At 36.4% G+C, this 21,213-nt stretch overlaps 3 protein-coding genes across 9 annotated transcripts; 1 reads left to right on the top strand and 2 right to left on the bottom strand.

Moving 5' to 3' along the window:
• Nucleotides 1-607: 607 nt before the first annotated feature.
• LOC132698495 (protein IWS1 homolog) lies at nt 608-12,048 on the bottom strand. Of its 5 annotated transcripts, XM_060664604.1 has the most exons (13): nt 11,896-12,048; nt 11,034-11,841; nt 10,916-10,979; nt 10,867-10,882; nt 10,218-10,433; nt 9,783-10,163; nt 9,512-9,719; nt 7,777-7,933; nt 7,507-7,719; nt 5,798-5,960; nt 2,926-3,049; nt 2,118-2,229; nt 608-2,068 (listed from the first exon to the last, which is right to left on the bottom strand). In XM_060664604.1, the coding sequence occupies exons 1-13, from the start codon at nt 11,909-11,911 to the stop codon at nt 1,946-1,948; spliced, it is 2,601 nt and encodes an 866-aa protein (XP_060520587.1). In that variant the 5' UTR covers nt 11,912-12,048; the 3' UTR covers nt 608-1,945. The 5 variants fall into 5 exon arrangements, with proteins under 5 accessions (XP_060520587.1, XP_060520585.1, XP_060520586.1 ...); XM_060664602.1 differs by having other exon boundaries at nt 10,916-11,841; XM_060664603.1 differs by having other exon boundaries at nt 10,867-10,979.
• A 249-nt stretch (nt 12,049-12,297) lies between these two features.
• Nucleotides 12,298-14,778, top strand: LOC132697981 (nucleobindin-2). Of its 3 annotated transcripts, none has more exons than XM_060663790.1 (6): nt 12,298-12,588; nt 12,644-13,259; nt 13,537-13,704; nt 13,759-13,965; nt 14,017-14,238; nt 14,302-14,778. In XM_060663790.1, the coding sequence occupies exons 2-6, from the start codon at nt 12,645-12,647 to the stop codon at nt 14,668-14,670; spliced, it is 1,581 nt and encodes a 526-aa protein (XP_060519773.1). In that variant the 5' UTR covers nt 12,298-12,588; nt 12,644; the 3' UTR covers nt 14,671-14,778. The 3 variants fall into 3 exon arrangements, with proteins under 3 accessions (XP_060519773.1, XP_060519772.1, XP_060519771.1); XM_060663789.1 differs by having other exon boundaries at nt 12,312-12,575; nt 14,299-14,778; XM_060663788.1 differs by having other exon boundaries at nt 12,314-12,588; nt 14,299-14,778.
• A 148-nt stretch (nt 14,779-14,926) lies between these two features.
• Nucleotides 14,927-20,362, bottom strand: LOC132697982 (vesicle-associated membrane protein-associated protein B-like). The gene is made up of 4 exons (XM_060663791.1): nt 20,182-20,362; nt 19,328-19,480; nt 18,784-19,266; nt 14,927-18,719 (listed from the first exon to the last, which is right to left on the bottom strand). The coding sequence occupies exons 1-4, from the start codon at nt 20,237-20,239 to the stop codon at nt 18,682-18,684; spliced, it is 732 nt and encodes a 243-aa protein (XP_060519774.1). The 5' UTR covers nt 20,240-20,362; the 3' UTR covers nt 14,927-18,681.
• Nucleotides 20,363-21,213: the final 851 nt, after the last annotated feature.

Genomic DNA, 21,213 nt, shown 5'->3' with positions numbered 1-21,213 from the left:
TTCCTACAGAACTTCTACTCGATGGCTGGAAATATGGGACAATTAATTACCTTAATTTTTCAAAGGAACTTGCACAGGCTACCGTAATGCTTTTTACAAAACTTCTGGATTTCTCCTGCGTTGGTTTTTCCTTAGTCGAAATTGCTGACGTTTATCCAATTATCCTGTTGGCTTCTTCAGAGCTTGACTGAAACTGTCAAGTCAGTCAAGACAGTCAAGCTCTGAAGAAGCCAACAGGATGATTGGCGAAACGTCAGCAATTTCGACTAAGCAAAGACCGACGCAGTAGGAATCCAGAACTTTCATAAAAAGCAATTAATTACCTTGTTTCATAGCGATTTTCCTAACAAAAATCAATAATGGCCGACAAAATGGCCGCCGATGTCGGATCGGCTCAATAACATCGTAGGCCGCTGCGTATCGCCTAGTGTTAGAGGAAATTGTAAAGCCCGTATTGTCAACCGTTCAAATGTTTTCCGGCTTCAAAAACCTGGCAAAGGTCCAAAATGAAGAATATATAACAGCAAAAATGAAACTTTTTTTTTCGACGCTGAATCGATCTGTACTGACAGCGAGCCCGAACGACCAACCGTTATCGAAATCTTGAGTTTAGTGAGTAGCGAAACACGAAACAAAATAAATAAGAACTAAAAGTTCAGACTTTCAGGAAATTATATATATTCAAATTATATTATCAAATGGCATTTGATAAAGGCCCGGTGTTGTTGAAACAATTGTCATGTGAATATATTTAATTTCGTGAAAATCCGAACTTTTAGTTCTAATTTCTTTTGTTAAATGGATTTTCATCAAGTAAAATTCACCTCAGTTCAAGTCTCACGCAAGTCAATTTCATCGATAACAAGACTAAGTAAATGACTACATCCGTAATTGTACGCTCTATGGTCATCTCAATAAAAATGAATCGCAATGTTAAATTTATATCACAAATTCTTCAGATCACCATGTTTCTCCAATTAGTAATCCTTTTCTTTCATAAATCTTCCCCCAAGGCTTCTCTGCATCTTCTGCTTGGTCTACCACGCTTCCTCCCCACTGGTCTTTTTCATACCACTTCCTCTACTTCTCTATTATTGTAGTCTCCTTGCTTGAATAAATTTTTCGATTGGTGTATCTCCAAATAGTTCGTAGAGTTCACTATTCATTTTTCTCTCCCAATCATGCTCTGTATTCTTTCTGCCAAAGATTCATCTTAATACTTTCCTGTATACTTAGTGTCTGTTGTTTTTTTTTATTGAGGGCTCAACAGTAAGTTAAAGTTGGTCGTTCCACTGTGTTGTAGAGTCTAATTTTTGTTGCGCTCAAGACTTTCTTTGACCTTACAATTTTATGAAGCTCCCACAGACAATTGTTACATTTTGCTATTCATAGATCCACTTCCTTGTCGTCTTCACATTTGTTGATTATTAGTACTCCCAAATACATATTAGTCATTTACCCCTCCAAATTCACATATCTTGTTAGTCCGCACTATACTATGCATTGGTGGCTTTTATGGAACAATGTGCCTTGTCTGTTGATCCCACTTTTTATTTATATTTGCCTCCCTTGTTTAAAGCTTCTATTAATTTTGCTATGTTTACACTATCACAATAAGGTGCACTACATAAAAAACGATTTTTCACTTACACCACTAAGTTCTCTCATTACTTACAGCATGAGAACTGGGCCCAGTATTTTCAGCTCAAGCCTATTAAATTAATCAACTCTTACTTTTATAGAGTGTGACAGGTTATCTACAACAATAGACATTGGGGATTATATTCTTCATGAATCTCTTCATAATTAAGCAAACTGCTGTCGTGTTTTATAAAAGATGAATAGGCACAAATGTTCATTTTTGAGAAAAAGCCACAAAATTGCACGGTATACTTTATTAAAAACATAACTCTCTTTCTAATTACAAAAACGAAAAACGGATAATTTACAAGGCCATATTCCTGCCCTCGATGGAAATCTCGACGGCACGTCGGGTCTGTTTCAGTCGCTTCCCATCCAAAAACGCCTTGTAATGTTTCTCGAACCGATTCATGCCCTTCTTGGTAGACTAAAACCAGGTGGATCATTCAAACACCCCAGTAACATTGCCAACTCACCCTACTAATATCCACTTCTGACTGCCACTTGGGCCGGACCAGATAATCTTTGTTGGATGGTATCGGCACCCTGGCTCGGGCCACCCACCCCTTCTCGCCAGGTCGAAGAGGTCTGTATAATAATATCAAACATCATCCCCACCGGAACCCACTTGTCGTGGGGAGGAGTCAATTTTAAAATCTTAGATAGAGAAACTTTTCATTACAAATTCGGTTTCTATGCCCAAAAAATTGACAGGTTTTGTCTAAAGTTTTTTCTTTGGATCATATTTGTCAAGAAAAACAATAGAAAATGTCATGAATCTGACGTTAGTGTTATAACACCTTCGTTATACTTTATAGTCCCCACTGATAAATACTCAATTATACACTATATCATCTATAAATGAGCAAAGCATTTGATCGTTCCGAGGCTGCGACTAACGTAGTGGAGAACACTCGAATTGACTCGCAACAGTGCCTAATGAAAATGATGTTTTAAACTAACACTTTGCGCATGTGCATAGTTGAGCATTTTAGAGTAGGAAGTAGAAAAAATATGTTAAAAACGAAAGTATAACACTAAAGCAGGATTCATAAAATTAACTCGTGTATTTCTTGACAAATAAGATATTGTTTTTGTTTGTGATTTCAGCGCCATCTACCGCGAATTCACAAGAAAACTTAGGAATAAACCTGACGTTTTAATCTGTATTATAGATTTCCATTTAAGATTTCAAAGTTCACTCCTCCCGTCATCGAATAGTTGGTCGTTATTTAAATGGTTTTTGTTGATTTTTTTTTATTAATCGCGTAACCTCTCACTTACTTCCCCTCAGAATTAAAAGCTTTTCCCAATTCTTTTTTTTCTTTTTCCGCTTCGGCTTCGCTTTTCCGCCGTTTTGGACCCATCTGTTCAATATCTCGCTGAAGACGTTCCTCTCGGCTCAAAGCTAAAATGTTATATTAAGCGCTATTACTTTACGATTTATTGGTATAGGAGTAGTTCAAATTAAATGTCACCAAATATTAAACTTTGCCATAAAATTCACATACCAACCAAAATAGGTAACCAGATAATCCTACTGGATGTTATTCGAACACTAACTGCGTAATTTCGAATTTCGTAAAATATACTTTTGTCACATTATCTGTTATGTGTTCTTTTTAAGCCTGGGCTTTGTGCTTGAACTATAATAGAGGCTTACCGACAAGAAACGATAATAAACGATATTTCTCTGTTCAATATATAGCAAGTTCAAAATCCGATAATATATAGTATAATGAAAATGACTTAACTTGAAACCTGTTGGTAAAGAAATTGAAAAAAATGGACATGCAACTATAAACTATATCTACCTGTGTGCAGGTAAGAAGTTTACTAAAACGCCCATTATTATAGATGTATAACAATATTACCATTACCTTTGGTTTTATTTGCTCATAAGCTTTAAAAATGAAATTAGTGTATTTTTCCTTCATAAAATAGTTGACAAAAATATTATTTATGCATTTTTTTAATAACTTGTTGAAAGTTAAAAGAGGTTTATTGCCTCCTCTTCATATCAAACTTGGCTTGTAGTGTGTTAACGCTCTAGACAAAAATAGACAGTGTTTCAAATATTTGTGCGAGGAATTTCCAGCCATATCTGATGCCAAGATAAAAGCAGCTATTTTTGTTGGGCCGCAGATAAGAACATTATGCAAAGACAAGGTTTTTCAAAACACAATGACCAATGTCGAGAAAAATCACTGCGTTTCATTTAAAGAAATAAGTTTCTCGGGAACTGTAAGGGCGAAAACTACGAAAGTATTGTTCAAAATATGTTGCAACACCTTCATCATCACATATCCAGCATGACGTGGAAGTAAACATCGATGAGAGAGCTGAAGCCATAAAGTCTCCTGGGCAGAACGGACTATACAATGAACTGTTAAAGTATGGTGGTCAACGCCTAACAGAAGAACTAACAAAGCTCATCAAAAATATCTTAAACACTTGCAGAATACCAGACCCATGGAGAACTAGCACAATGATACTTATGTTCAAGAAAGGAGATAAGCAGGAGTTGAGTAATTAAAGGGGCATAAACCTACTAGATACAACACTCAAACTCACCAAAAAAGTTATTACCAACAAAATCAATGGTCTTACGTCGCTACAAGGGTTTAGAAGAGGACGCTTGTGTGTGGATGCAGTTTTTGTCTTAAGAAAGATAACAGAGGAATCCATAGAATATAATAAACCAGCCTACCTATGCTTCATTGATCTCACAAAGGTATTTGATCGTGTTCAACTTGAAGATGTAATACAGACGATAGAACATATATACTTGGAACAATAACATCCAAGCCCGTATTAATAACAAGTTAACTAAACCTATCCAGGCCAACAACGGTATCAGACAGACATCCATATAATTATGGATGAAGTGATAAAAAAAGTTCGTTTGGGTAAAGGGTACAGAATGGGTAATGATGAAGTGACAATTATCTGCTATGCAGACGATGCAATGATATGCGCAGAGAACGAAGACGATCTGCAGAGACTTTTAAACATCTTCAACCGCACAGGCAAGCAATTTAACATGACTATCTCAATCCAAAAAACGAAATGTATGACCACATCAAAAGAGCCGCTCAGATGTAAACTGGAAGTGGACGGGCAAATAATTCAACAAGAAATGGAGTTTAAATATCTGGGTATTGACATTACCAGTTATGGAACTGTGGAGGACGAAGTGAGGCAACAGGTAGCAAAAGCCAATAAAGTGGCGGGCTGCTTAAACGATGTAATTTGGCGAAACAAACATCTGAAAAAACATACAAAAGTATGAGTCTACAAAACAACGATCAGACCGATCACACGGCAGAAACAGGATCAGATACAGAAACAAGATTTTCCGCCGCATCTCAGGAAAAACACTGCTAGACAGAGGAAGAAACGAAAACATCAGGCAATCGTGCGGAGTGGACAACGTGAACGACTGGGTGCTCCAAAGAAAAAGACAGTGGAATGACCACAAATCGTTTGAGACAAATCACCAGACGGAAGACAACCAAGAAAAAGATGGAACGACGATCTCAATCCAGATTGAGAGGCGACCGATAGTAGAAGAAAAAAGAGAAGAAGAAGACTTTCATCATCTAGGTTGTAATAAGAGTTTGAAACTGCATTTCCTGTTTTCACACTTGAACTATTTTCCTGAAAATCTTAGAGCAGTTAACGAAGAACAGAGAGTTAGGTTTCACCAGTACATTAAGGAAGTGGAACCACCATAGCAAGGCAGATGAAGCATAACGATGATGGCGGAGTACTGCTGGATGTTAAAACAGACACACAGCCGAATGTGGGGACAACGCAGTTTTCGTGCAAAAAAAGTCTGAGCAAAAAATTTTTTTTCACTTTTTTTAAGGAGGATTCCACTCTTTTGCTGAATAAAAAAATAAGATATTTTTAAAATATCGTTTTTTTCCTTTAATATTTGCAAAAAAAAACCTTACGTGATACAAATAAAAGCACAGAATGCGCCTATCAAAAAATTATATAAAATCAGTTTTCAAAATAAAAAGTTTATTTTTGCAGGCCTATGTAATTAAACGAATAAATAAATTTGTTTAGTTTTTAGTGTTACTTTAACATTTTAGATTTGGTATCTTCCTAATTTGTACCTCGACAAAGCATAAATAAAACCCCTTACCTTTAAAGTCGGTCGATAAATTAAATATGGGGCGGGCCCACTCGCTTATAAGCCGTCCGGCCCTTTCTTTATTCTCTTTCGTTTCCTTTGGATGTTTGTAGAGATACATGACGGCTTTTCCTATGCCCGATTGCTTCAGAGTCTGATGGTCCACCGAAGGAAACTACAAAACATATTAAAAGGCTGGTATAAGTTACCAGTGCTTGCATATGTGTTAATTTTGTGATGTGGGGCATCTCGCTTAGTAGTAAAGATACAAGAAACGGGATATTTTTGGAAGCTTTGAATTAGAAAAGTAAAAAGTGGATTTGTGGAAGTTTTTTTAAGCAGAATTCAATCCCATAGTCAGATATTTTCAAGTTCAATTATTTACAAGAAACAAATTAAATGTTTATATTTTTAAATGTGTCACCCTGTATATATTTTGGAGACTTCAGCATCTCAAAAATGTATAAAGCTCTATAGTTGCTTTTAATATTAAGCCTAATATTTAAGTTTTAATAAAAAATATTCGTTAATTTGAAAGCTGACAGTGAAATAAAAAAAATGAAGATTAAAATCAGATTCAATTCCACATGAATCAATTTGTAAACCCTGGCACAACAAAGAAAACAAGGAAATTGATTAAATTAATTTGTTGGCTTCAATCTGAATACATCCAAGCAGTTCTTGTAGCAAAGCAGAAAATTCTGTGGGAATAATTAAATCACGGGTTCAAACGATCTTTAAAAAATCCCTAATTAGTAATAGTTCTGGAAAAACCCGGCTAGAAAAACACTCTTTGACGACATCAGACAAAGCAAAATAAAGTGACTACGCCCTGTGCCTTAATGCTGGAGAGTTTTAAATCATTTATGAATTGTAAAATTTAGTGTTCTTAACCGTATTCCATACGCGTAGTATTTACCTATGATGGTTCTCATGGGTTGCAAAGTGTTAGGTAGACGGACGGGTAGTTGCGCTTTTTAGGTGTTTAAAATTGGAATTGTAGTTATTTTTTAGATGTTGGCAAAGTTTGTTATTAAAGATGGCCAGTGTTTCTGAATTTGTTGCTGTGAAACGGATAAGTAACATCTCATTTCATCAATAATTTACTACTTTATGTTTAATTCAATAACTATATTATTAAATTTATTTTTATCTCCTTCAGAATTTTAGATTCCCCAAGCTGATTTGATTAGGTATTAGAATGATAGATTTTATATTGAATTTAAGCAATTGACATTAAAAAAAAATTAGTTAGAAATAGGATATTATATAGGTCTAGTTAAATTTAAAATAAAACACACAGAAACCCAATAAAAGTGCTAAATGCAAGATGCTCCTTTAAAAAAGTGTTTTTTTTATTAGAAAAAAACATTTTTTGAAGGCAATTTGTGACCACCTTGTATAACATATTTTCGCCATCGATAACTCAAAGCAATAAATATTAACCACTTCCATGGATCCATAATAAAAACTCCCAATTTCAGTTTTCAAGTGTAAAAAAAACATGTTTCGAAAGACCTGTTTCTTCGCAAAAAATTGAAAACTTCATTTTTCTAAAAAACTGAGAAAATGGGAAAATACACTCCAAATTATTTTAAAAAATAATGTTGGTTACGGTCCTAGCACAATTGAATACCGTGTATACATAAAAATGTATGTGCTTGCTTTATTTCCTTTGTTCTGTTGATTCCCCAAGCATGGTTGGTATTAGTAGAGCTTACCTCTGCCAGGAGTCGTAAAATTGATTCTCTAACTTGCATGGAAGGCATCGACCGGTCAGGCATGGGTGCCAACCAATCAGTTAAAACATTCAAGACATTATGCTCGATGAACGCCAGCTGCAGATCATGTTTCTTCAATTGCGACATGACTTTGCCCAGCATACCGATCTTTTTCGTAGCCGGCTTGTGCTCCTGGTTGAGCCGTCGGTCTTCCTAAAAACCATTCCAATCATCGTTTTGCTTCTACCACGTGTTTCTACCAAGTTTTACTTCTGCAGCCTGCCTCATATCCGATAACAGTTGAGCGATGATGTCGTCGTTATCGTTGATTATATCGATATCCTTGCGCTTACGTCTCTTTGATTGTTCTTCGCGCTTTCTCTGAAGCATCAACTCGAAATCTGACACTGCCTCGCTTCCCTGATATCTAAAAACACGCGTTTTTAAAAATTCTTCACCGCACAGTGTGAAAATACAAAGAAAATTATATTCTTACTGATTTATAGTTTTATTTTTACTCATTTCTTAGATCTTTAATATATTTATTATAAGATATGATGTTTTGACCCACGTGAGTCCACATTTTTTAAAGCGGTAATAAAGGTATTATCATTGGAAAACTCCACGGCAAGTGAATAGAAGGTGCTAAATTGTAAACTGTCGGTATAATGTATGCTCCAAGCATCCGGAAAAATATTTAGTATAGTTGTTTGACTTTTTTTTAATTGCGTCCCAAGAGGAAAGCTTACTCTTTCTTAGCATTGAAAATGCTGCCGCCGCTGCTTGACTCGCTTTGAACACTGTTGCGTCTGCCACTTGGCTAAACATCGAGGAAGAAGAGAATGTCACGCCAAGGTAATTAAACCTTTTAACCACATCCAGCATTGAATCACCCAAAAAGAGCTTCGGCTGGGTTGCCGAAGCGGAGTTACTAAAGCACATAACTTTGGTTTTTTGAGCGTTGATTGCAAGATAATTTTCGTTATTTAAATATATTCTTTATTTATTTAATCATGAGGAAAATATAAATACAATTCATAAATATCTGGCGATCCCACAAATGAATAAACCAAAAGGTTGGTTTAGGTATGCTCTAGAGAATATAATTGGCTTAAAATATGTTTGGCAGATAACCTAACCCCAGTTTGAAAATTTTGGATGGAATTAGTATACCCGTGGTTTAATCTTTAGTGATATTTGAATGAAACGTTCATCAAATTTTTTTCATTCTTGAAAAAATTTGTTTTTCACTTTTTGAAAAAAGAATGTTATTTTTTTTTTCACAAACTTAAGTTTAAGCGAGGACACATAAGTGACATGGACGCGCAGCTTCTGAAGATGCAAGATGAAATTCTGGCGAAATGTCAAGTAGCAGATCCTACTCAAGGGTCAAACAACCAAGAGATGAATACCCGGATCAACACCAGTACACATACTTCTATCCATGAAGGATTACTGACTAGGCCGATTGAAAGAAAAACTCTTTTCTACTACGCGGAACTTACAGAGACGTTTATTTCCTTTTTCAAAGTGTGCAAAGTGAGTAATTTTTAGTTCACTCCCTCTCCTATTGGTGTAATAGAAAACATTAATTGATTTCAATTTTTGCTCAAACAATTTTACGACTAATTTAAATGAGGAAGCAGTGATAGAAGAAAGGCTGGCAAACGCGCAAGGTAAATCAGACCACTCAAAAGGTGATTGACAACCATGATGATGAAATGCTTGCCAGCAACGCTTTTAAACTATTTTAAAGGTTTTTCAATTATTCCAGTAATAATTTTTTCAAAAACATAAAAAGCACTCTTTTCAAAAATCACACTTTTTCGTTTCGCAAGGCATTTTCCAAATTATATCACCACTGTAGCCTGTTCTCCAAATATTAGGTACTTTTTGATCTTCTTTATGAATAAAGTAACTATTACAAAAATTAAAGTGATGATAAGCCCAATGAAACATACATGCTACATATACTTCAAATTTACAAGCGGCAGATAAAACTTACGTGTTACCATCATCTACGCCATCGTCAGAATCCTCATCGGCCACTGGTTGAGCAACAGATGGCTCCAACTGCTCCTCTGGCTGTTCTTCGGATGGACCAGCTTCTCCTTCTTCATTATCACTATCCAAAGTGCGTTGGATTTTTGTTTTTGAAGGGTTTTCTTCTTCTGAGTCCGAATCAAATACTCTTTTACGATTAGAAGCACTAACTAATAAAGACAAAATTGAAAGAAACATCCACAAAAACCCTTCGAACACCATTAACAACAAACCTTCAGGTGACTTTGACCTTGAACGAGACTTTGACCTAGAACCTGACCTAGACCTAGACCGTGACCTTGACCTGGCTGAACCCGATCTAGATCTGGATTTTGCCGACCTTGACCTAGATCTTCTGGAACCCGACCTTGACCGTCCTGAACCCGATCTTGATCTTCTTGAGCCCGATCTCGATCTTCTCGAACCCGATCTGGATCTTCTTGAACCCGATCCTGATCTTCTAGAACCCGATCTGGATCGTATAGAGCCGGACCTCGATCTCCTAGAACCCGATCTGGACCGTCTAGAGCCCGACCTTGATCTTCTAGAACCTGACCTTGACCTCGATCTTGATCTAGACCGTGATGCCGATGGCTTTGATCCAGATCTAGCACCTAAAAATGAAAACTATGTAAATCCAAACAACTGTATACAAATGGTATGTATACCTTCACTCGATCTCGACCTTGAACGTGATTTTGAGGACCGTGCTGAACCTGATCTAGACCTCGATCTAGATTTCCCAGAATCTGATCTGGACCTCATTGAACCAGATCTGGATCTCCTTGAATTCGACCTTGATCTGCGCGAACCCAACCTTGATTGTTTCGATCCCGATCGTGATCTAGATCGCGAAGCTGATCTCCGCGACTCAGACTTAGCAGCTAAAATTAAAAATACGGAGTTAAACCACATACTTACCAGAGATATAGGGGTCCTACGCTGATAATACAGGAACAATATTTGAGAATGTCCATTTCGTTTTTTAACTAATGACCTTGTGGAATTTAACAACCAACATGGTCGCTGACAGATCGTCAAAAAGTTTAGGATGGGACATTTTAGGAGAATAATTTCTCAAAATATGTCCAGATCCCATTAAATCTTTACACAAAAAGTTAAGAGTGTGGAAATCACTGTTTAGAAACAAAATGGTGGAAATGTTGGCTAATGAATGAAATGTAGAGATATGTGTGAAAGGTCATTCCCATGTCATTAAAATAGCATAGCCACCTGAGGCGCATCAATTTTTACCGTAGCAGGGCCACTATATTGTCTAATATACCTACAACAAACACTAAAATCTAATCGTAATACCTTCAGCAGATTGTGAACGGGATTTTGATTTTTTTGACCTTGATTGTGATTGTGCCGACCTTGATCTCGATCTAGACTTTACCGAATCTGATCTAGAGTTTCTTGAACCTGACCTTGATCTTCTTGAACCGGTCCTTGACCTTTTTGATTCAGATTTTGACCTGGACCTTGATTTCCTTGACCCGGCTCCTCTAGATCCTGATCTTGATCTTTTTGATTCAGCAGAAACTGATCTAGATCTCCTAGAGACAGACCTTGATCTTGATCTTATTGACCCAGATCTCGATCTGGACCTGGAGGCTTTTTCAGACATAACTGCAGCACGTGCCGATCCTGATCTCGATCTAGACCGAGAGACAATCTTCCTATCAAAATTTGTTGGACCTTCTGATCCCGATCTTGAGAGTCTAAGTGATCTCGACCGCGACCTTGATCTAGATTTAGAACCTTTTTGTGATCGTGATTTTGATCTTGTCCTAGATTGTGTACTCTCTACAGATTTAGATCGGGAATGGGATCTTTTTCTTGAACCAGTGTGTGCTAATCCTGATGGAGAACGCAATTTGGATCGGGAATCTTTTCTACTGGCACTTTTTGATCTTGACCTTGAATGTGATTTGGATGGAGATATAGATTTTGAGCGGGAGGGTGATTTGACTTCAATGTTTGGTGATCCAGAGCCAGATTTTGATCGCGATCTTGAATTTCTTTTATTGTTTACATCTGATGTGACAGAATTAGATCGTGATCCTGAGTGATTTGAATTTCTAGAGTTTGGTCTAGAAGATCCATTTTCGCTATCCCTCGAACCTGAGCGGGAACGGGACCCAGACTTATTACTGGCTATGCTGTGAGTAGACCCACTCCTTGAACGCATTGCCCCTTTTTGTGCCGGAGTGTTTGAGCGCGATCTATCTGGAGTTGCCGCATTGCTAGAGGGAGATTTTACTGACTTGGAGTTGTTTACGTTCGAACCTATTGCAAAACAATTATTCAAAACAATGATAATAATAAAAATATATTTCTCACCTGTATCCACCTCCATTCTGTTATTCACTGAACTTTCAGAAGGGGATATATATGTTGCCAAGTGAAAACAAACTTTTTTAAATCATTTTTCTGTTATATATGCTCCAAACTAACAACATACTATTTTAATGAACTCAACTTCCAAATGTAATCGCAGAACATCTTTACTTATCGCGCGTTGGCCAACAGCGCTAGGGAACTCGCCCATTATTGACATTCATTAAATATTATGGCACAGAATACGAGAAAGTGTTTTTTTTCATTTTAAAGTTCTAACAAAAATTTTAAGAAACGCAGTAAAACATCCCGATCATTCCATATCATTTCATATGTGAATATTGTTGACAATTGTCAATACATTCCGGCCTACCACAGTGAACTTTGATTACTGCTCAACGTAGAGACGACGCTTAAATAGATCTTGGTGATGAAAAAAGTTTGAGAGAGAGAAAAAGAGACGGATAAATCCGTGGAGGTTATTCGTTGTTCATTGGATTCAATGGCCATCGCTAACGTTTCAAGCGAGGGAACAACGTATTGGTTAATATAATAATAACATGACGTGTTCTAAAGTTTCGCAAAATGTTTTTGTTAAATAATCTTAAATAGTACTAAAAGACCTTTTTTTAACAATTAGATTTGAGAAGTGATTACTACGGCTCAAAAGTTGTTCGCTTAAAGTTAGTTGGACAAGTTAGTTACATTTAATTATCAACTTTTTGTTGCTCCCATGTTTTTTGTGTTTTAGAATGGAACGCTACTTGGTATTAGTTCTTCTCTTACTATTATCATTGCAAATATGTGTCGCTCCACCCGTGATTCAAGATAAACAAGGAAACGACACCGAAGCTACCGAGCACCAAGACGATTCAAACATTGGTGGGCTGGAAGATATTATGGAATACCACCGATACCTTAAAGAAGTGGTAAATGCCTTGGAATCTGATCCAGAATTCCGAAAGAAACTAGAAAAAGCTGACGAAACTGAGATCAAATCAGGCAAGATAGCAGAGGAGTTGCAGTTTGTGTCGCACCATGTCAGAAATAGATTGGACGAAATAAAACGAGTTGAACTTCAACGCCTGAAAGAACTGATGGCGAAGAAAATGCAGTTTGAGCAGGGTGACTCAAACGACATTCATGAGGACCCAACTCATCATCACTTGGACCACAGCAACCCACACACCTTTGAAATAGAAGATTTAAAAAAATTGATTGCCAAAACCACCCAAGATTTGGCTGAAGCAGATAAGAAGCGCCGTGAAGATTTCAAACAGTATGAAATGGAAAAAGAGTATCAAAAAATTGAAAAATTAAACCACACTAATGGAGAAGAGAAAGAAAAACTTGAGAAACAATACAAGGTACCTTGCCTGTATTAATACAAGGCAATTAGAGCATGCAAATTTTTCATACATTCAATTTCAATAACTATATTCTATTTTGAAATAATAGATCTTAATTATTGCTTATATTTAGGGTATGTTATGCACTACATATTTAGTTAAATATTTTTGTTCATTTGAACTACTGCAATATTTATCATATATAGTTTAATTTAGTTCATAGAAAAGCTGTAACTATTTGGGGCATAAAAAGATTGTTTTGATTTTAGTTCTTGTAACAAATTATACTTTACAGGAAATGGAAGAAAAACACAAAAAACATGAAAAGCTTCATGAACCAGGCCATAAAGCACAATTGGAAGAGGTGTGGCAAGAACAGGACCAAATGCAGCAGGAGTTTAATCCAAAAACCTTCTTTCTACTACACGATGTCGATGGAAATGGGCTTTGGGATCAGGAGGAAGTCCGGATTGGTTTAAATTCTAAAAATGTTAGTTTAAAATAAATACCTTTTCAGGTAAAAGCCCTTTTCATCAAGGAGTTAGACAAAATGTACCAAGAAGGTGCCCCAGAAGATGACATGAGGGAAAGAGTGGAAGAGATGGAGCGAATGAGAGAGACAGTATTTCAAGAGATGGATGCTAACCGGGATGGATTTATAGACTTCAACGAGTTTATGAGGCAGACCAATAGTAATGACTTCAAGCAGGACCATGGGTGGCAGGTAGAGTCGATTACCTGCTGCTTTCACAAATTGCATTATGTTTTTTTGTAGTCTTTAGATGAACAAACTAGACCATATACTGATGAGGAATTAAATGAATATATCCGGGTCCATCACCAGAGGAACCAAATACCTCAACATGGTTACCAAGTTCCACATCCTGCTGCTTTCGATTCACAAGCTGGGCAAGGTGTTTATCAGCAAGTGCCGCCTGTTTACCAGCAAGGAGGGCAATTCCATCCAGGCCAAATGCCGCAGATGCCGCCCCAACAGGTAGGAGTAAATATTTCTAGCAATTTCCTAACTATTTTATATCAATACACAAATTTACAGCAGTTGCCAAATCACCCGCAATACCAACAATATCAGATGGCTCAAAATCATCCCCCAAAGCAGATTCAACAGCAGTATCAACAGATACCTCAAAGTCAAACTCTTCAACAAGTATCCCAACAGCATCATCAGGCATCGCAGGGTCAACAGGTTCCTCAACAAGTATCCCAAAACCAGCTTCCTCCACAGCAGTACCAAGCTCTGGATAATCAACAATACCAAGTACCTCCAAATCAACAGCACCAAGCTCCTCATCAAGCTAATCAACAGCAGAATGCTCAAGGACTTCCTCTGCAACATCATGTGCCCATTGCAAATCAGCAACCTCAACAAGTTCCACAAAACATTCCAGCCCAAATTAAGCAATTCTAGGTTTTAAGTAATAATAGTTTTAATAAACTGTTGCTTCTCTTCCTCCCTATGTCTCTCTTTTTAACCATTTATAATTTTTTTTTACAATAAAGTTATAATTATTTCCTGTTAGGTACTACGTGTACTGGGTGTCTCCTTATCAATTTTTATTAATATTGATCCTAAATTTAAGGCTCCATTGCCAAAGATGGAGGATATTATGGTAAAAAACGTTAAGTAGAAATTTTATCTATCACAAATATTTTGTTATCCTCTGGGCGCCATTTTCACATTGTGACATTAGGGTAAAGTACCCTAGAACCTATCTTATGGGTATTGTGAATAATATGGGTACTACATGGTGATCTAAAAGGAAAAGATAATGAAATAAAATGACATTTACAAAGTAATATTTGCAACAAGAGGCAGTATTTTAGTTCTCATGGTTAATTTCTTTGACTTCCTGACGTTTAGTGTTAATTTTAAAAAATGTTGTAAGCTAAAAGTAACTTTAGCAACCCATATACAGGGTGTACAGAAACAATGTTCGAAAAATTTAAAAGGTGCAATACTTTTGTCTCTTAAACTTTTTCATTTTCGAGAAAAAAAAAACAATTCATTGCATGCCCCTAATTGGCAACAAATTCTAATCGTTTTTTTTTTATTAATACCTTTAACAAACGTTATCCAGATGCCTTGGAATGTGGCAAATTTATGTGTAGTGATACGAGTCTAACTTATCTCTAATTAGATTAAAATTGTTAAGTCCATTTGCAAATTTGTTCGACGAAAAATATTTCGCCAAGGACTAGGTAATTTTATTTATGCTTTTTTAATTCAGGAACTAAAAATACCTATTGACCCCAAACTTACCAACTTGGTGCTAGGTCTGAAGGGTTTTTTTAGCTCTGTTAAATGACACCTGTCAAAATTTTGACTCAAAACATCTACTGCAGTATGGTTTTATGAATCTCCATGTCCTACACAGAATACTAAAACTTTATTAAATTATACAAAACAATTCAAAAGTTAGAGCCGAAAAAATATGAATCTGCAGAACAAGCCAAATATTTGCGAAGCACCTTGTATATTTGAAATGAATAAGTACCACGTTCAGGTGCAGGATATTTGCCACATCAAATTTTAATTTTATATTTTTGAATGCACAATAGTAAGATTGACCCAAACTTCATCAAAACTAACAAAAATATCCATTTAATAATTAATAATTAAAATTACTTTTTACAAAACTTCTGGATTCCTACTGCGTCGGTTTTTGCTGAGTCAAAATTGCTGACGTTTCGCCAATCATCCTGTTGGCTTCTTCAGAGCTTGACTGAAACTGACTCGTATTTTACTCTGTATCTGCTTATATATTGTTTGAGGGGGGCCTTCAAACTCTTTTAAACTACCAAACACTGTAATAAATGTATATCGCACCAACTTTCGGAAACGGAAAAATTAGTAGTTTCAAAAGGTTCCAACTTCGTCCACCCATATTATCCCAAAAGAGGAAATCATTTCAAATGTCGAGTCTATCCTAAACAAACTGCCATCTCAAACAGCTAACGAAATTCGATTTGAAACCGCAAAAATTCTTAAAAAATCAAAACCTCCTAAATCCAATATTGCAAAGCCTGAACGCATTGCCCTAAAATCTGTAAAATCCAATCCAGACGTCGTAATCCTAAAAGCAGATAAAGGAAATACTACGCTAGTCATGGACACAAATGAATATCAGGAAAAGATTCAAGATATTCTTACAGACGGATCATATGGTCAACTTAAAAAAGATCCTACATCAACTATGGATCGCAACCTCAAATCTATTAAGGCTTCTTCTCTATCAGACTCCGTGAAAAAATCTGTTACCCCTCCAACATATTCTCTAGCAAAATATCTAGCTTCCTTATTAAAACCCCTTACAGGGAAAACTGACAGTTTCGTACTTAATTCCTTTCACTTCATTGAACAATTAAAAAGCATTACATTAGATACAAGAGATATTCTAGTTTCAACGTAGAATCCCTCTTTACCATATTTCCTATTCCTGAAACTCTTGAAATCATTTCAGATATATTAAAATCCGAGAATTTGGAACCATCAGGAACATATTTTTCTTATAACGGTCAAATTTTTGAATACACGTCGGGAACAGCTATGGATTCTCCACTATCACCCGTCATCGCCTTTGAGAAGAAAGCTCTCGACCAAAATCATGGAAACGCTACGTCGATGATTCTTTTGTTATTTGACTTCATGGCAAGAGACCCTAGTAGATTTTCTTAGACATTTAAACTCTGTACACCCTAACATACGTTTTACCATTGAGTTGGAAACTAATAATAACCATCCATTCTTAGATATTCTTATCAATAGAAAATCAGACCTAACATTGGGTCATTGTGTTTACAGAAAACCTACGTACACAGACCGATACCTTAATGCATGGTCACATCACCATCCAGCCCAAAAATCATCGGTTATCAACTCTCTTGTTTACAGAGCCGTAAAACTATCTCAGCTCGAGTCTCTGAAAACAGAATTAAAACACCTAACCTCTGCTCTTCTCTCTAATAATTCCCACGTTAAAGATATTAAGTGCTCCATTAAAAAATACACTTGACCACAACCTTCCAATAGCAATGAGGCCGAAAGCGATCTTACACTTGCCACTGTGGTCCTTCCTTACATTCAAAACAACACTGATCACATATCAAAAGTTCTAAAGAAGTATAACGTCAAAACCAGATTACCACTTGTCCAAAAATCTCTCAACATCTTCGGTCCGTCAAAGACAAAATTCCAATTGAGAAATCGGACGAAAAATACCAACTAGGCTCAAAGAACACGAAAGAACCTTACGACTAAGATAAATAAACTCATCAGCTGTTGCCGAAAACACCCATGAAATCAGACAAAATTTTTTTCGATAAAACTAAAATTCTTGCATGTAATCAGTTTCTCTATCCGAAATCCGATAGTCTATAGAAATCTATAAACAACCTAACAATCTTAACCGCCACTCAGGTCTTTACCTGTCACCAATTTGGGAATCAGTCATCCGAGACGGTGTTTATGCCCCTCATTTAGCTCCGCCTCCCTCAAATAATATATAAGCAGGTACAGAGTAAAACGCGAGCCAGTTTCAGTCAAGCTTTGAAGAAGCCAACAGGATGATTGGCGAAACTCAGCAAAAACCGACGCAGGAGGAATCCAGAAGTTTTGTAAAAAATATTACAGTAGCCTGTGGAAGTTTCTTTGAAAAATTAATAATTAAAATTGTTGATTAATTTTGTGCCTGCCGTTTCGTCCCAACCCCTGTCCCACAATGAACAAAAATACTTTCAAATTAAAGTTCCTATATTAAGACAAGTAAAACAAAACAATTTATAACATAGAAGGTTACAAGAAAGAAATGCCTTACTCATTAATAACGGTGGTCTATTTAACTGAAGTCAATATAACTCTCAACCTTACCCTACACATCAAAGTAAACTAATCGACGTATGGCAATAGGCTGTTTGCAATATGACAAATCCGGCAACTGCCGATTAGAAGCTGCAGATTGCACTGTTGCCAAACGTGGCCGTCCCCATTTTTATGTTAGTTCGATGTACGAAATTAAAAGTTATTGCGAAAATTTGACGGGCAAAGTTGTCGTAAGTCGTTAAAAAGAAAATTTTAGGACGAGAGCAAATAGCGAGCAGAATACTGTTTTCTTTTGTATTTTATACATTACTAGCTTTATATGTACAAAAATGAAACTAAACGAGTAATAAAATGCCTGTTACAAAAAAACAACACACACTTTTTGTTGAAATAGTGTTTTCACTGTTCACATAGCTTTGATTGAAATTAAAAGATATAAATCTACTAAAAGGCCCGGCCTAAAAATGCCCACAGAATTTCTCCAAAATGTATAATACAAGAGTTACTGTTAATCTGATTTTTATAAGATGTATTTTTGAAATTTTTAATAAATATACATTACAGTGGAGTGTTGTAGTGGGATGATGGAGGCCTATCGTTTCAGAGCGCATATTTCCCAAAGATGAAGCCCAACAACCCTGAAAGTAGAAATATTGTTTTGGTTAGATTTGATTTGATTTCCACTTTTCAACATCAACTTACCTACAATGATAGCTACTCCTACCAATAACATAGTTTGAGGTTGCTCCACAGGGGGCGCATATCTGTTAGGGGTGGCCAGACCCCTCTGTTTCTTTAAAATCAAAATCTCCTCCTTCAAACGAAGATTTTCTTGCCTCAACTCGCTTTCAGATTCTCTAAGTTGCTGAACTTCCTTTACTGCTTTGTCCAGCTCAATATCCACCTCGGCATTAACCTTGGCTGGTTTGGAGTGGTGGTCACTGGTTCCAAACTCACCCGACTCTGTTGTGTTCCCTGATCTATGTTGAGTCTCAGATTGGTTTAGTTCTTCTGGAGGCAATTCAAAAACACACTTCAATTTAGAGTCCATCAGTTTTTCTGGGCTGATTTCTTTCCATATCTGTTCTAGGTTGGTGTCGCCATGCTCCGGAGCGAAAGTAGTTTGAACCATAAATTTATGCTTGTTTTTTTCAGCTGGGTCATAGACAAAAGGTTGCAGGCAAACTGTAAATGAAAAACAAAAGCTTAATTTAACTTCCTCTTCAAGTTTAAAACATTTACATACTTGCTATTTCTGTTGATTTTCCTGGATCTAGTATTCCGGAATTTGGCCGGACGCAATACTTTTTCGGGGCTGTGGTTTTAATTTTAAATAAAACTTTCTGATCTGACGGGTTAGTCAGCTTCATGTACGACGTTACAGGGACGTTGAATGGCCCTAGTTACATATTTTAATATAAAAAAATTAAAAGTAGCTAAAAATCTACTAAAAATAAAATGGAGGACAAAAACTGCTACACAACCGCAACTCCCAACAACCATTATCCCAGTTCATTTTTCTTAAAAAGGGTTCACAGAAAAAAACATTTGATATGCTATATTGTATTAAGTTATGATTATTTAGACCAATCAAAATTTGTAACTCTTCCAGAGAATAATTAATTCCTCAAATTTGTAAATTAGGTAGGTAAACCAAAATTATACACTTATATTTTTTGACTAGAATTATCTAATTTAATTTTTGGAAATACCATTGATTCTACAATTTAACGAAATAAAAACAGCTCCTTCACAGTAATTAAAGGCTGCCAGTAAATAAAAAATAATGTCGTAAATGAACATCACTGTGTTAAGCAGCACGGTGGTAAGTCAAGGAAATTTAGTCAATTTAATGCAATAGACCTTTGCATTTAGAACCGAAACTCTAAAAATGTTAGCGAGTTGATATTGCAAAAATATTCTACCTCGTGGTTATAAGTCACACCCTTATTGGTATCGCTATTTAACAAAATCTCTTCATGCACTATAATATTTACGTTAGAAATCCAAAAATTCAGTTAAAATCCAACTTTGCCAGAGGAAGCCAACATTTGATCACCCGTCCCAGACCAATGACGATATTACGCGCACGGGACTTACCTGTAAACTTAAGATCATTCTGAGGTTCGATGTGCAAAATTTGCTCTTGTTTCAGCATAATTCTAAACCTATATCACTTAAAAATACGAAATTGCTTGGAAACTCACTGGCAAACCAAATTTCTTTTCCCACTTTTCAATGACAGATCCCGGTTATGAAGCACTTTCTGACAGACGAGGTTATGCGCCTGCGCCGCTGCTATGAAACGATCGACGATGACATCAGAGTAGACTTTAACATTAAAAAGGTGGTATAGAAAACTGCTTCTTCTTGAACAGAAATATTGACACAAAATTTTTGTTCCACCGAGAGATGGCTCTGAGAGTTTAGCTGGACTGATATCACTTTTACTCTTTGCTTTTATACATTTAAATCTTGCCAACGGATTAATCGTTTGCGCGAATGAATGTTTGTATGTATCGCACTGGATAAAATAATAATTTTGTGAAACTACAGTGCTGGGTGGGTTAAATCGCAACAAAGACAATTAATTATATACCAGCAAGAGTCCCAGTAACGAAATAAGATCCCCATTAAATCATTGCGAACCCTGCTATTGCGAAATTCTAACTTGTCACGGAAACAATTCATCCAGACCGTGCGCGGCACATGCGATTCGTCGCTACCGTTTCTATTAATTACAGATTGCAGAGGAGGCCCTGCCAGATTAAAGTAATTCCATGCGGCAGACGATGCACTAATTATTACGGGAAAGAGATAACGGAAGTGGTTTAGTTTTAATGGGTCCGGCACGAAATACAATAACGTCAATACTTAAAGGTCACAGGCTAAATTTGGAATCTTGCATTTGCGCGAAGACGAAGAAGACGTATACAAGATATCAAACTGCATTTTTTTTTTTTAATTATATACTTATGTAATCAAGGTGGCCAATTAAGATGGGCACTCGGCCTTATCTCGAAAAGTAATTGTCGTAAAGACTTGGCCTGAAAAAACTAATGACTAAAGCGGCCAAGAGAAAATGCTGGCAAAATTATAAGGTTCTAGAATGGCGACCAGGAGGCGGAATCG

Source organism: Cylas formicarius, unplaced genomic scaffold (assembly GCF_029955315.1).
Source record: "Cylas formicarius isolate icCylForm1 unplaced genomic scaffold, icCylForm1.1 PGA_scaffold_2__14_contigs__length_35257938, whole genome shotgun sequence".
Classification (NCBI taxonomy): Eukaryota; Metazoa; Arthropoda; class Insecta; order Coleoptera; family Brentidae; genus Cylas; species Cylas formicarius.
Note: the sequence above shows the minus strand (reverse complement) of the source record. Positions and strands in the feature narration are given on the sequence as shown.